Source organism: Podarcis cretensis (genome assembly GCF_951804945.1).
Source record: "Podarcis cretensis genome assembly, chromosome: 11".
Taxonomy (NCBI): Eukaryota; Metazoa; Chordata; class Lepidosauria; order Squamata; family Lacertidae; genus Podarcis; species Podarcis cretensis.
The window spans coordinates 18,208,541-18,223,003 of NC_137180.1; the positions used below are offsets into that span (position 1 = coordinate 18,208,541).

General features: G+C 43.2%; 1 protein-coding gene across 7 annotated transcripts in view; it reads right to left on the minus strand.

Moving 5' to 3' along the window:
* Positions 1–13,435, minus strand: part of CSNK1G3 (casein kinase 1 gamma 3) — a 51,431-nt gene extending 37,996 nt beyond the window's left edge. For 2 of the 7 annotated variants that reach the window (XM_079995686.1, XM_079995684.1), the window contains exons 1-3: positions 12,902–13,435; positions 5,983–6,055; positions 1,712–2,143 (exon numbers count right to left, since the gene is read on the minus strand). In XM_079995686.1, the coding sequence (XP_079851812.1) occupies positions 1,712–1,889 (178 nt within the window). In that variant the 5' untranslated portion in view covers positions 1,890–2,143; positions 5,983–6,055; positions 12,902–13,435. Of the gene's footprint in view, positions 1–1,711; positions 2,144–5,982; positions 6,056–11,726; positions 11,834–12,901 lie in introns of those variants that run through there. The other 5 variants (XM_079995685.1, XM_079995682.1, XM_079995683.1 and 2 more) reach the window with 4 other exon arrangements.
* Positions 13,436–14,463: the final 1,028 nt, after the last annotated feature.

Here is a 14,463-nt window from a genome sequence, read left to right on the forward strand (position 1 = left end):
CCCCACAGGTCCACCATCTTGGAGAGTGCCACATCATGGACACTGAACTGTACCTCTCCGTAGCAGCAGGGTAAAGCAGGAAGTGGGTGAACACTGCCATATGCACTATGTGTAGGGGTGTGATGTCAGCCTAGCAGACACAAAGGCCCACATGGTGGACTGCCCCAAGGAGCTTGGGCACAGGGCCTCCCAAAAGGACACAGGTTGCACCACTGCAGGGGGGGGCAGTGATGTCATGTGCAGGGAACTATTAAAAGGAGTTTCTTTCCTTCTTTCAGCAGGCATTGCTAAAATGGTTAAAATACCCTCTTCAGCAGGAGATTCTGAGACGCAGCCCTACCTGAATCGTGGAGGGGAGAGTGTCTCAAAACCACCTGCAAAATGGGAGGAATTTTCACCAGTGGAAGATGGAGGCTAGCACATGGTGGCACCTGCAGGGAGACTTTCCAGTGCTGAGTTCCAAAAGTTGGGTCAGGGCAAGCAAGTTCAAGACCATCTTGTCACTGGTCTTAAAGACAAAAGTGGTTCCAATGTGTGGTAAGCCAGCACACTCAGGCAAAATTCTTGGAAGTAAGGTTCACATAGGTGTCCATGAACCACCTCATGTGATGCTTTTCTGTTATGCACTCTCACACTCCAGAGGGGCCTGCTGGGAAGGCTCCAGGGGCAGTCTGTTTCAATGAAGAATGCTGGCGGGAGGGGGACACTGTGGCTGCAATGGTGGCAAGGAGAGGTAGAAAGATAATGGGAGGGAAGAAATAGGAGAGACAGAATGAGAAGGGAGGGGCGAAGGAAGGAGTGAGTAAATAAATAAATAGAGAGGTGTGAACAATGCCCAGTCCCTTACCCAGTCCTGCACAGCCACCACTGCAAGGGACCCAGGACTCTAATTGTTAAAAGTTGCCATGGCTGCAGCAGCAGGGCAGGTGCCAGTACAGCCACCCTCTCTCTCCTCCCCATTTTTGGATGAGAGCCTGATGCTCAGTTTATGCCCAGTCTTCACAGGCTTTTGCAGAGCACTTGTGATTAATTCCATGGCCCACTAGGGGTCCGCAGCCCACAGATTGGAAACCTCAGAGCTACAGTTCCCCTTTTCAAACATAATGGGGAAAGTGATTTAAAGAAACCATAATAGAAATACTAGGGTCAGGCCAGGAAAGCAGTGGGAAGCATACTGCGTCAATGCTCACTCAAGGCTTAAAAAACTTATTATTTAAAATAATGAATGAATGAATGAATGAATGGTTTATTAATCCAATACTGTTAAGTCCAAACCTACCCATTCTTTAAATAAAATGCAATGAAAATAAGGGCCTACGTGTAAAAAAAAGATAGAATGCCACTTCCACTCCTGGAATTCAACACAAATCAAGACCGATGACGGAAGATCCAATGATCCAAAGTTCAATATTCGATAATCTATTGTACCCAAAGAGCCAACCTGCAATCTATGTACTCAAACGAATATTCCTACCACAGCATATGGCATGGATTCATTCAAGGGTCCAAAAATTACATTCCCAAGATATCAGAAATGTACTACCTTTACACTATGCTGACAAATCTATAGTAACTACCAGCAGTCATAATTTTGTATTATAGTCTAAATAAACAGACCTCATTATTTTGAAATGAAACAAAGTTAACATACAACACAGATTTGAATGTTTCAAAGGCATGTGCATCCAAAATTAAATGAGCAGAATCTTACCTAATCGTAGCTCTCCAAAATTGCCACATCCAATTTTTTTTCCAACTCTAAAGTTAGGTCCAACCATTAACACTCCAGAGTTTGAAGAGCTGCTGCCTCGTGGATTGTGACTTGATCGTCCACTAGGCCTTGCCATTCTATCATCCAGTTTGTCCTTGTCTTTCTTTTTGCTATCCATATCAAGTTTACGGTACTCCACTTTGAACTTCTTTCCCCTTTCAAGACAGGCAAGCTCAAATGGGGTAAAGTAGAAATGGACACATCACTAGTTAAGTGCTCCAGCTAGTCACTGTGAGTCAGCAAGCTGCTGCTGGCAGTCACTGCTTGTGTATTCATCCCATTCGCAAAGTATTTTTCCTTCGTAGTTGTTACAGGAAAATATAATCTCAGTAGATCTTCTATCAGCACCATTTACTGGTTTTTAAAGTGCTTCTGTAACAACAACAACAACAACATTTATTAATCAAGCATGTAAGGACAAAGGTATACAGGTAAATGTATAAATTACATACAGCATATGATTAGAAGTTTACTGTTTATTGGTTCAACAATAAACTCACAAAATATCAGAGTTGTGTACATGTTGTTAAATGTATCACCTACATGTTACAACACAGTATCTACAAACAAAAATATAAGGGTGCGAACAACCAATTAATAAATCTTTGTAAAGTCTAAAACACCCAAGTCACGAAATTCAAACTGATCTCTAGAAATGTGCTGAGCTCCAACATTAGTGCACATCAAAATAACACATTTGCCCAAAATAACACATTTGCCCAATAATAAATGTTGGAAATGTAATGAGACTGAAGGTACCTTCTTTCACCTTTGGTGGACCTGCCCAAAGATTAAAGCCTTTTGGGAAATGATCTATAATGAAATTACGAAGGTACTTAAATGTACTTTTCATAAGAAACCAGAGGCATTTCTCTTGGGCATGGTCGGCCAATTGGTGTCAAGGAAGGATAGGACTTTTTTCATGTACGCCACTACAGCAGCAAAGATCCTTATAGCAAAGTATTGGAAGACACAAGAACTCCCCACACTGGAAGAATGGCAGACGAAAGTGACTGACTTTATGGGATTGGCAGAAATGACTGGCAGAATCCGCGACCAAGAGAAAGAGACGGTGGAGGAAGATTGGAAGAAATTCAAAGCTTATCTTAAGAACTGTTACAATATTGATGAGTGTTAAAATGTCAAGGGGAAGGAAGATGCAGAATTACAGCCGAAAATGTTTGATGATTTAAGGTGAAATTGAGAAAGATAACAAATTTAAATTTAATTGGCTAAAATGGTTGCTGAAAAATTGTAAAACAAGGGTGTAAAAAGGGTGAGGTATGGGGAAGTCCGAGAAAGGAGGCTTATGAAAATGAGGTTAAGAATTTATATTTGTGTGTTTGTTTGTATTTGTCAATGTTTTTATGTTGTTGTGGTTGTTTTGTTTTAAAATTGGAAAACTAATAAAAATTATTATAAAAAACAACAACAAAATAACACATTAAATAAGTAGACATACCACACACCATAGCACATCCCAAGAGAAGCTAAATCTCCCCAAGACTAAATTGCAAAAATCTGCTAAAATTGTTTAATGATTGAGCCATCAGACTGATGGAGTCATTATATAAAAATGCCTACAGGTGAACTATTATTTCACTTTAAGTTGCAATAATACATTTTCAAGAACTAGCAAGAATAGGCTTTAAATAACAGCATCAATAGCATGCAACAAAGTACAGTGGTACCTCTGGATACGCAAACCTTCAGTTGCGTATCCTTCAGGTTGCAAGCGCAGCAAACCCGGAAGTATTTTTTTCCGGGTTTCACCACGCACACATGTGGATAAGTGCTCTACCACCCCACGCACATGCGCAGAAGTGGTCCCTCCAGTTGCAGAAACCTCAGGATCAGACTGGAGCTCCGAAACAGATCCCATCCGCAACCAGAGGTACCACTGTAATATATTATTTCAATGCCCTCCTCTATCCCACTTCGTGCAAAACTTTCTATTGTGGACTATTTTTTTCCCCTTTCCTAAAAGGTGTCTGGGATGTTGTAAAATATAATTTTAGAAGGATTCTTTATGTTCACATTACAAAATCTGTTGGACATACATAAATTCTGCAGTACCAAGTGTGAAAGAAAATTATTACAAAAACACTCTTGGATCAAGTGACTTTTTGGGTCAAAAACTGCCAAAAAGTTGAATATTTAAAACACTAACTTTAAAACACTAATTCCCCTACACGCAAAGAAATGCTGAGAGGATGAGACCAATAGTGGGTCCAACAGTCAAGAAGGCAGTTTCTGCATGTGCTATAGAGGGAAGTGAGGGGCAGATGGGGCTCTTCAACCTGGGAAGGGAGCCCATCTAGGAGAAGGAAAACTGATCCTAAACCTCTGCTGCCTTGCAGGTTAGACTCTACACATATCCAGAATGGAGTCCTTAAGGTTGGCTGTTGCTTTATACTTCTCCTTCCAGCAACTTCTGCAACCAAGCTGGTGCCAAACGGATTGCTCTGCTTTGGACCACATCAGCAAGGCTGCTGGGCAGCCCAGGACCTCCATACACACTCCCCAGGTTTGAGCTCTGGAAAGGTCACTTTGATGCTGCTAACACAATGATTTGACTCCCTCACCCACTGGGCGCACTCCACTGTCAAGACAGGCAGGTGCCAACAACAATTTAAATCAAGACAAAACAAAATACTAATTACAGAACATCTATCTTCTAGATGAGTCCTCCAGAATGGGAATGAGGAACCTCCAGCCACTGAACAATACTCTTTGTCACCTCTTTAAATCAATCTCCAGGCCAAACTCAGTGTCCCAAATCCCTCTGGAGAAAGGGAGGTGAATTTAAAGAAGTATCTTGACAGCAAGCTGGATAAATCCTTAATGCCTAACAACGTAGAGCACAACTTACTTTTTTTTTTCACAGCCCTAATTCTATCCTGTTGTCACTGGAAAGTGTGCTGTTTATAAAGTGCCATATCCCACTGGAATGAAACCCACAAGCTGAATAACTAAGCAGCAGGCATTTGATGAAAGGAAAGTGAATTCTGATATGTGAAGTAATGAGTCATCAAAATGTAACGAGCAGAGACCAATAATTCCAAAAGAAAGGAAATGAGTTTCCAAGTTTTAAATGTTAAATAACCTATTTCTCATCAACAACTGACATCAACACTTGTTTAAAAAGAATACATATGAAAAAGAGGAAGAAAAACATCACCACCATAGAAGTACCATAGCTCTGATGCTATTTTCAGATGCTTATCATTACTTTAATTTCATTGCCAATATAAGTAAAAAAAGAACAGTTTAGAGTTGGAACTAGATTTCAAATTTCTAGGCAACACCAGATTTTTTTTTAAAGGCACCTAGCATTTCTCCTAGTATTACTATAGTATCATGCAGCTTTTTCCATAGTAAATTTGTCTCTGAACTTTTCATCATTTCAAAGCATTGCTTGTTAAAGTTCCACCTTTCCAGCACACCACTTCCTGAAAGTTATGAGAACCAACATAAAATTACATAGATCCAAAAGCTAGTGATTTTTCTTACTATCATACTGAAACTATTACACAATAACGTGTCTCTTCTTTCCAAGCAATTCACTTTGCTTGACTGTTTCTCTGTATACAATTTTTACAATGAAAGCAGCCCATCTATTGGCTGCTCATTTTAATTCCCCTCCCCTAAACTCCTAATACATATTCTCCAGACCCTAGACCAGACTTTCTCAACCTTGGATCCCTAAATAATGTTGGACGACAGCTCCGATCACCCTTGCAGGAACAGTTGTTGAAGCTGTAGTCCAACAACATGGAGACCCAAGGCTGAGAAAGGATGGGCTAGACATGATTCAGATCTTCCAAATTTAACAAGAAAAAGGGAAAATGTGGTGGAGAAATGGAATAAGATTTTAAAAGAAATTTAAAAAGAGGAAAGTAAAAATATACAAAGAAAATAATAACAGATCTATAAAAAGGGAGGTAAACTTTTTTGCTCCTAAAGGCAGCTGGAGGCATCATGCCAGTGGGTGTATCTGGAGCTAGATTGCGATGGGGAGGAAGACAAGTGAAATTCCCAAGTGTCTTCTCTTTGGCACACTCCCCCTTAAAATTCAGTTTGGGGGGCAGCTTGGTCACCCACAGTGGATCACACTTAAGGCCTGCACACAGGTGATTTAAAGCAATCACTAATTTTTACACCTGACCGTAATTCCTTATAAAGAGACAGAATTTACAAGTCACACTTACCCAATATAATGTTCCAATATTGATACATTTCCCCCCATCACAATTCACACATTGTTTTATTCATAGATGAATTCTGAAAAAAAGAATGAATTTAACATAAGCAATCAATCCAAAGCAATTTTGATGCTGTGACTACACAAATCCATGTGGCCAGATACTGAAAAACACACAAACAATAAATATATTTTCCACAGGAAGTATGGATTATTAAACAGTCATACTTTGGACTCCCTATATACCGTATTTTTCACCCTATAGGACGCACTTCTTCCCCTCCAAAAATGAAGGGGAAATGTGTGTGCGTCCTATGGGGCGAATGCAGGCTTTCGCTGAAGCCCCACCGCCAGCCCCGCAAGCTCGGGGGACAGCGGGGAGGTGCAGCGCGCCATCCCGCTGTCTCCCTGCCGCCAGCCCCACAAGCTCGGGGACAGCGGGGAGGTGCAACGTGCCCAGGCTTAGCTTCAGCCGTGGGAGCCCGGCGCTGGGCTCCCACGACTTGCAGAAAGCTGCATGTTCTGGGGGCTGGGGTCGGGGGAAGCTCGGGCCCCGTTCCCTGGGGGGGGAATAATTTTTTTCCCTTTATTTCCCCCCCCAAAAAAAAAATTAGGTGCGTCCTATGGGCCAGTGCGTCCTATAGGGCGAAAAATACGGTACCTTGACTTGCTTCTATTTGCCAATGTCTCCACAAAAATTGAGTATTATGAACAAATACATAGTACATTTAGCCACTTGCCTAGTTGCATTTGGAAATGCGTATTTTCACCTGTGCCCTTCTATGAGTGGAAGGCTCTTGGAACTATCAGAGGCCCCTACTAATGGAAAAGGGGGGCAAATTTTGCCAATTCCCACTTTCTCATGAGGCTGCAACATATTCTTCGTTGTTATGAAAGGGTGCCCCAAGGGGATGGAGGGGACTCTAGGAGGAAGAAGGAATTGACAAAAATTGACTCAGCCCCACCCTGTTACCAGAGGTCTCCAATGAATCAAAAGCTCTTCTGCAAAGTGAAGGGCACAAGTGAATTCCACCCACTGTCACTAAAAATCGGCTTCCATTTCAGAGGTCTAGAAGGGAGTCAATACAACTATAATATTTAAAGAGAGAGCCAGGAAATTACAGGCTAGTCAGATTAGCACCAGTTTCAGATAAACTGATGGAAAACATTTAAAATGATCAAGCATATAAACGAACAAGTCCTGTTGAAAAACAATCACCATGGTTTCTACTAAGTACTGTCTCTCTAATATGTTATGGTTCTTTGGAGAGCGTCCAAAAGCTTGTTGATAAGTATGATCCAGTATACATTGCATACTTAAATTTTTTAGAAAGCTTCTGACCAGGTTTCTCACCAATGGCTCCTGACTAAATTCACCAGTATGGACTAGGAATTGGCTGAAGAACAGAAACCAAAGAGTAGTAATAAATGTACAGTATTCACAGTGAAAGGATGCAATTAGTGAAGTGACTGAATGACCTGTATTAGGAATAGTGCTTTTAAATATGTTCATAAACAAACTGGATTACAAATGAGTAGTGATTTAGCTTTTGTTTCCCCAAATAATGTAGTATCACCCACAAATCTGGCTAAGAAGAGCTCAGAAAAGGATCTCTCTGAACTATATGAAATGAACAGAACCGAAACAAGTTAAATACAGTTCAAAGAAAGAGCAAAGTGATACAGATGGCAGAGATCCTAACTTCACATATAGGGTCTGAATTTGCAGTGGTTTATCATAGAAGAGCTCTTTGGGTTATGATAGATAGCTCAATGAAAATGTTGCCTCTGTTTGTTTGTATGTGTGCGTGTGTGGCAACTGTGAAAAATGCAAACTCTATGTAAGCTATTAGGAAGTGATTAAAAACAAAACTGCTAGTAACAAAAACCCTTTATACAAAGTTATAGTGTGGCCATGCAGTCCTTGGAACATAATGTACAGTTTGGGTCACAACGTCTCAGAAAATATATTGTGGAAGTAGAAAAAGTATAGAAAAAGCCAACCAAAAGTATCTGAGGGCTGAATCAATAGCCCTCTAAGGCTACATGGGGGAAATGAAAATGGGATGATTATGAGAGAAATTCATAAAATCATGTATGGAGAAAGTGGATAAAAAGGATGTTTCTCCCTCATAATACTAGAGCTCAGGGGCCATAAAAGGAAACTGACTTAACAGAGAATGTGAACAGACAAAATGAAGTATATCGTCACACAGCGCATAATTTATGCAATTCACTGCCACAGTACATGGTGTTAGCCATTAGTAAATTGCTGTAAAAGGTAGTCATAGAATTCATGAGGCATAATCCTATCAACCGCTTCTAGTCATGACTGCTATCCAGGTTCACAGAAAATGGTGATTCAGAACTATTAAGCTTCATTCAGGTGGTCTGTGGTGTGCCTGTAGATTTGTGTTTGAAGACTAGTACATACAGTACATTCAATACAGTGGTACCTCGGTTTAAGAACAGTCCAGTTTAAGAAAGATTCGGTTTACAAACTCCACAAAACCGGAAATGGTGTCCCAGTTTGAGAACTTTACCTCGGTCTAAGAACAGAATCCGAACGGTGGAAGGGCAGCAGCAGCGGGAGACCTCATTAGGGAAAGCGCGGCTCAGTTTAAGAATGGACATCCGGAATGGATTACGTTCATAAACCAAGGTACCACTGTACTCACATTGATTTTAAATGTACTTTAATTGCTTATATTGTTTTTTATTATATTACAATTTTGATTCTATGAAATACAATACAGGTAATTCACAACTTTCACAGAGGTTAGGTTCTGGGGTGCCAAAATCGTATATAGTCAAAAAGAACTCCTTGGAACTGCTCACACACAAGCATCTTACCTTCCACAGCCAGCACACCCAGCAGGTCTTACCCCACCCCAAGCATCACAGAGCACTTTTAAGCTCTCTGCTTTGCTCACCAAGCTCTGAAATATCTCACAGGGTCTCACAGAAGCCTCTCAGAGCCCAGTAAGTAAGTATGAGACCTTAAAAGATCTTTCCACTCCAGGAAAACCCTGCACAAAAAGAGCATTTTAAGCACTCCGCCTTCCATGCATTTAATTTGTGTGATTTCAACCAGTTGGTCTTCAACCGTGTAAAGTGAAATTGCACAAGTTAAATGCATATAACTTGTTATCTGTACAATGCATAACTACTAAAAGCAATAAAAATAAAATCAGAAATCATACAGCATCTAGCACAGTGCATTGCAATTGCTACAACAGCCAGAAATCATTAAGTGGTCCATCAAGACCCTCAGCAAGTTTCAAATGGCCTATGGGGGAAAGGTTTGGGAACCACTAGCCTGACACCACCTACAGACAGAGGTACTGAAAACACAAAAACACACACACACACACACTTGCACCTTTCCCTATTTCAGAACCTTTCCCCTTGAATTTATCCAGCACTGGAGTTCCAGTGGGAAGGAAAACCTGAGAGTGGTATGTTGCAAGCTATAGAGATAAAGAGTTGTATGTGGCAGAATGGTTCAGCAGCACACATGCCCTAACATTGCATTACATTCCATTACACACACTTTAAATGTAGTTATGGAACAGATCATATATTTGGAAGACATGGGCCTTCTGCCATCACTTAGTGTCATGCCACTTTAAGCAAGCCAGTGTGACACACTCTTCTGGGTGAAACACTTATCAATCATTGAACATTCCATTAGGCCAGGCATGCCTTTGTAATGGTAAGTAGCCTACTTTTTCAACTGTATCATGGTGTATGTGGTGTATTCCGTACATTTAGGGAATGTATATATTGTCCTTTTACATAAGGAGCGCAGTGGCAATTCTGCCTTACAACAGTGTTCTGATTTGGTTTAGGCTCAAAGTTGTCAAGTGATTTCAGTTAATTTGGCACATTTAATCCCAGCACTCTGTCCACCATTGGTCTGCCTATGCAGCGATCAAACAATGGGCAAATATTAAAACATTATTTAGAATAGTAACAGAAAAGCTTTTCTAAAAATAAGTAAATCACAAGTTAACTCTTATAGAAAATTGTGATTCAGAACTATCATTATAGCAATATGTTGATATAAATGCATGCAGAGAAAATATAAAGTATTTAATAATATGCATTGGCACTTTAGCATTTCTGGCACTCTACAGAGTCCATATTTACAATAGCATACAATACAATGGTTCAAGTGAGTTTTTATGATGTATATGTCTGCATGTGTCAAATGAGATCTCTGTAGATCTGAAGCTCTCACTCATTTCTCCATACAAATAAGATTAGCATGCCTTCCCAAAGTCAGCAGTATGCAGAGGTACTTTCTGGAAATGTTAATAAGCTAACAATCTTATGCATGTCTACTGAGAAGTCCTAATGAGTTCAATTGTACTTACTCCAAGGTGAATGTCGTGCATAGAATTCTATAACTAAATCATAACTTGGGGGGTGAGACAAAGAGATAAGCTGGACAAAAAAAACCTATGACATTTCACTTACACACATTGAATGATAGGCAACAGCAAAGTTTTGCTTGAACCCTTTTGTAGAAAAATTAAGTTATGCAACAAGTATTCTTCTAAGCAATTACTGTGAGATGAGCCTGCCTGACAATGTTTTTAGCCAATAAGAAGTCAGAGTTGTGATGATAAGCAAGTTATTTGACTCCAAGGCAACAAGAATTGCTGATGGGGGGGTCCTAAAGAGATGCTGTTTTCACTTCCCATTAGGTGCACTTTAGAGGCTTCTGTCTTATTTCCTTGTCCTCAGAATCACCATAGTTTACCCTTCCTTTTCCCCTAGCAACCAGGATGAATCTTTCCCATGGGTGGATTCATCTGAGATCAGGTAGTCCCTAGAAGTTGTTTTCTTAAAATACTACTAGTTTCTCATGTCATTATTCCATGGTCAAGCCTCTTCTTGTATGGAATTATAATTCTGGGAAAAGCTTCACCAAGACTGTACTGTCCAACTGTCTAGTTTCTACAAAGTTCAGATTGTTTTCTCTTGCTTCATGCCTTTGTAGTTCGGTGAAACAAGCCAAAGTTAGAGGAGAGTGATGGGTTCGGATGTAACACCCTGCTATAGTTAAATCAAACCAAAGTTCACAAGCCAACCATAGATTCTGACTGTGGTTTGTTGGCAGCAAACAAACCATAATTAAGCTGCTGGGCAGGATTAACACATGCCACACTATAGTTTAATAAACCATGGTTTAATAAACTATAGTTTGGTTTTATGTGAGAACCACAGGCCAAAGTTTCATTATTCCAAGACTCTAGTGGTAGTATCTGTTGTTGACTGAACCATTACTTTTCAAGATTACTTCATGCTACATTTTCACCATAATACCCTCAATTTTTTAAAGCATCAGTTTCAGAAAATATGCAAGGCAGCTCCATAACTTGTAAGAGCAAAAAAAAATGATATGTACAAAGAGGCCCTAGCACTAAGCAAAAGGAAAATCCATTATTGATATTTATCTGTATAATTGTTTGATAAGAAAGTATTATTTTGATTTCTTATTTTTCTGGTATTTCTTGAGATCCCACACACAGCAAGTAAATTACTGAGGATTGAAGCTTTTTCAAAAGACAAAGAAGTAGTCTTTAAGCCAGCTTGACATTTCACACAAAGGAAGTTTTTATGCAATGAGGTATATGACATGCAAAAATTACAGGTAGAAATTTTTAATAGGACAGGCCTTCAGCTTGAACGCATGCTGCATTTAAAGAGTATAAACTTTTGAGGGAGAAATAAAATATTCACCCTAAGTACCCTATAGTATTTGCCATTCGCTCTTACTGGCTATCCAGTAGCCAGCACAGTAGCTTAATTAACCAATTTTCGAAGCAGAGGCATAGGAGCAGGCCTACAGAAAAGAGACCTCTTAAGTATTGTTTACAAGGCTGCAATCCATTATTTGCAGCTACGGAAAATGCCCAGCAGTCGAGAAAGAGTAAATATGGGCCTTACAGGAAATGGGCATTGCATTCAAGTACAAGGCTCGGCCATCCAAATGGACCATCCTACCTTTGTATACTGGGGAGGTGGGGAAAGGAAAGGCAACAACCACCACCACAGAGCAACACAAACCGCACACATGCGGCATCATTGTAATAAATCCCGTCTGTTAAGGGCTCGTCCCTCCTAGGGAAGAGATTAGGTTGCTAATTCCCTTCTGCTTTTTGGTTGGAGGAGAAGGAAACCCCGCTAGCCTTCGCCCTCGTCGCCCCTGCCTCCCACCCCCATTTAACACTCCTCCGCAAGGCGACGGGCAGATGCGCCAGCCTGTGTGCCTATATGTGTGTGTGTGTGTGTGTGTGTGTAAGTACCACTGCTACCCTCATGTATTATGCACATACACACAATTCCACCCCCACATGCACACGCACACACACACAAAATACGCACACTGATGGGGGGGGGTGGAAATCACACCACACTCCCATACACAGCACAACAACAGACTGACTCACGGCGATGAAACCCACGTATATAGATAGCGCTCGTTGTCCCCACCCTTATAAGCTCCAGTTGGGACGCGGGTTTCGGAGCGAACCTCCCTTGTGGAAACACAAAACAGGCTCCGGGAGTCCCAGCCACCCGCAAGGTACGAGATTCCCCCTTCGCCTCCGCCCGCCCCCCACAATAAAACACACACACACACACACACACACGAAACACTCCACCCTTCTCCTCACAAAAGCAACATGCCTCACAATCCACAGGCGAGGCAGGGCCCCAATCCCGCCACGGCCATATTTCTACCACCACCTTCTCCACCTCCCATTGTGTACCGTTCAAGGAGGAAACCCCCCCCCCAAAAAAAAAAATCTCCACAGGAACACCCGCGCCGCCAACCGCCAACCCGGCCCCATCACACACACACACATATACACACACCCGCGCGCGCGCGCCTGGCTCTCGTGAGGCGGCCGTACCTTGAGGGAAGGAGGGAGGTCTCGCGCGCGGGGAGAGGTCGCGGCCGACTCCGGCCTTGTCCTTCTCTCTCTCTCGCTGTGGCGGCGGCGGCGGCGGCTGAGGAGGAGGAGGGGGAGGGGCGCAGGTGCCTGGCGGGGGCAGCAGGAACCGGGAGGGAAGAGAAGGAGGAGGAAGGAAGGTGGCGCTGCTGCTGAGGCGGCGAGCGGGCGGGCGAAGGGAGGCGAGAAAGGCAGACAGAGAGAGAGAGAAAAGAGGGAAGGGGAGGAGTCTCCGCGGCTCCTGGCCGGCGCAGGGAAATCAAAGAGGGCGGACGGCGCTTTCGCGGGGTCGACAACAGGCGCCACGGAGCCGTCGCCTCTCCTGAGGGAAAGATGGGAGAGGGCGAAAGACTGCCGGGAGGTGAGGGACCAGCGGCGGAAGTCTCCCCTGTGGCGGCGGCGACGGCGGCAAGCGGAGGCGGCCTCCCGCCTCGCTCCCGTCGCCCCGCCTCACAGGCAACGGCCGCAGTTAGCTGCGCCGGCCGGCGGCCTAGGAGGGGCGGGGCTACGCCGAAGTGGGCGGAGACGCGCCCACGAGCCAGCCGGCCATGAGGAGGGCTTTTTTTTGTTGTTCTCTCTTCAACCCCCACCCCTCCCCCTCAAAAAAAAAAAAAAAAAACTCCCCTCCCCTGCCAACCTCGAATTCGTAGGCAAAGTGGGCGGTGCCCGAGGGCGGGGGGGAGGTGAGTGACGCAAAAGGGGGAGGAGCTTCTGGGGCGGGCAGGGCCGTGAGAGAATCCGCGGCGGGGGCAGGGAAAGGGCACACGAGCTGGTTGTGTGGAGTCTCTTCTCCGGGAGCCGCCTCTCTCTCTTCGCCTTGAAGGATGGGCGTCGCGGCCAATCAGCAAGCGCGCAAGGGGGACGTAGGCAAGGTGCTACGTTACGAGGGAAGCGGTGGGAAAGTGGGGGTTCCGTGGGAGGCGTGCAGTGGCTGCGCTGACTTTTACCCACCAGTGCAGAAGCATCTGGCTCCGTTTGCGCTGCTTCTTTGGAAGTGACCCAAGTAACCAGCCTTCCTATGGTTGGTGGCCAGCCAGTTCCTACTCAAGAGTAGACCCACTGAAGTTCTGAAGAGAGGGAGGAAAGTTCTCTATCAACTCTTTATCATGTTCATCGTTACCTAAAAAGCTCCATATTTTTTAAGGTTTCCTCACTGGGGAGTTGCTCCAATCCCTCGATCATTTTGGGAGCCCTTTTCTGAACCTTTTCCAGATCTACTGTACTGTGATTGCCGAAGAACTGATGCTTTTGAATTATGGTGCTGGAGGAGACTCTTGAGAGTCCCATGGACTGCAAGAAGATCAAACCGATCCATTCTTAAGGAAATCAGCCCTGAGTGCTCACTGGAAGGACAGATCCAGAAGCTGAGGCTCCAATACTTTGGCCAACTCATGAGAAGAGAAGACTCCCTGGAAAAGACCCAGATGTTGGGAAAGATGGAGGGCACAAGGAGAAGGGGAAGACAGAGGACAAGATGGTTGGATAGTGTTCTCAAAGCTACCAGCATGAGTTTGACCAAACTG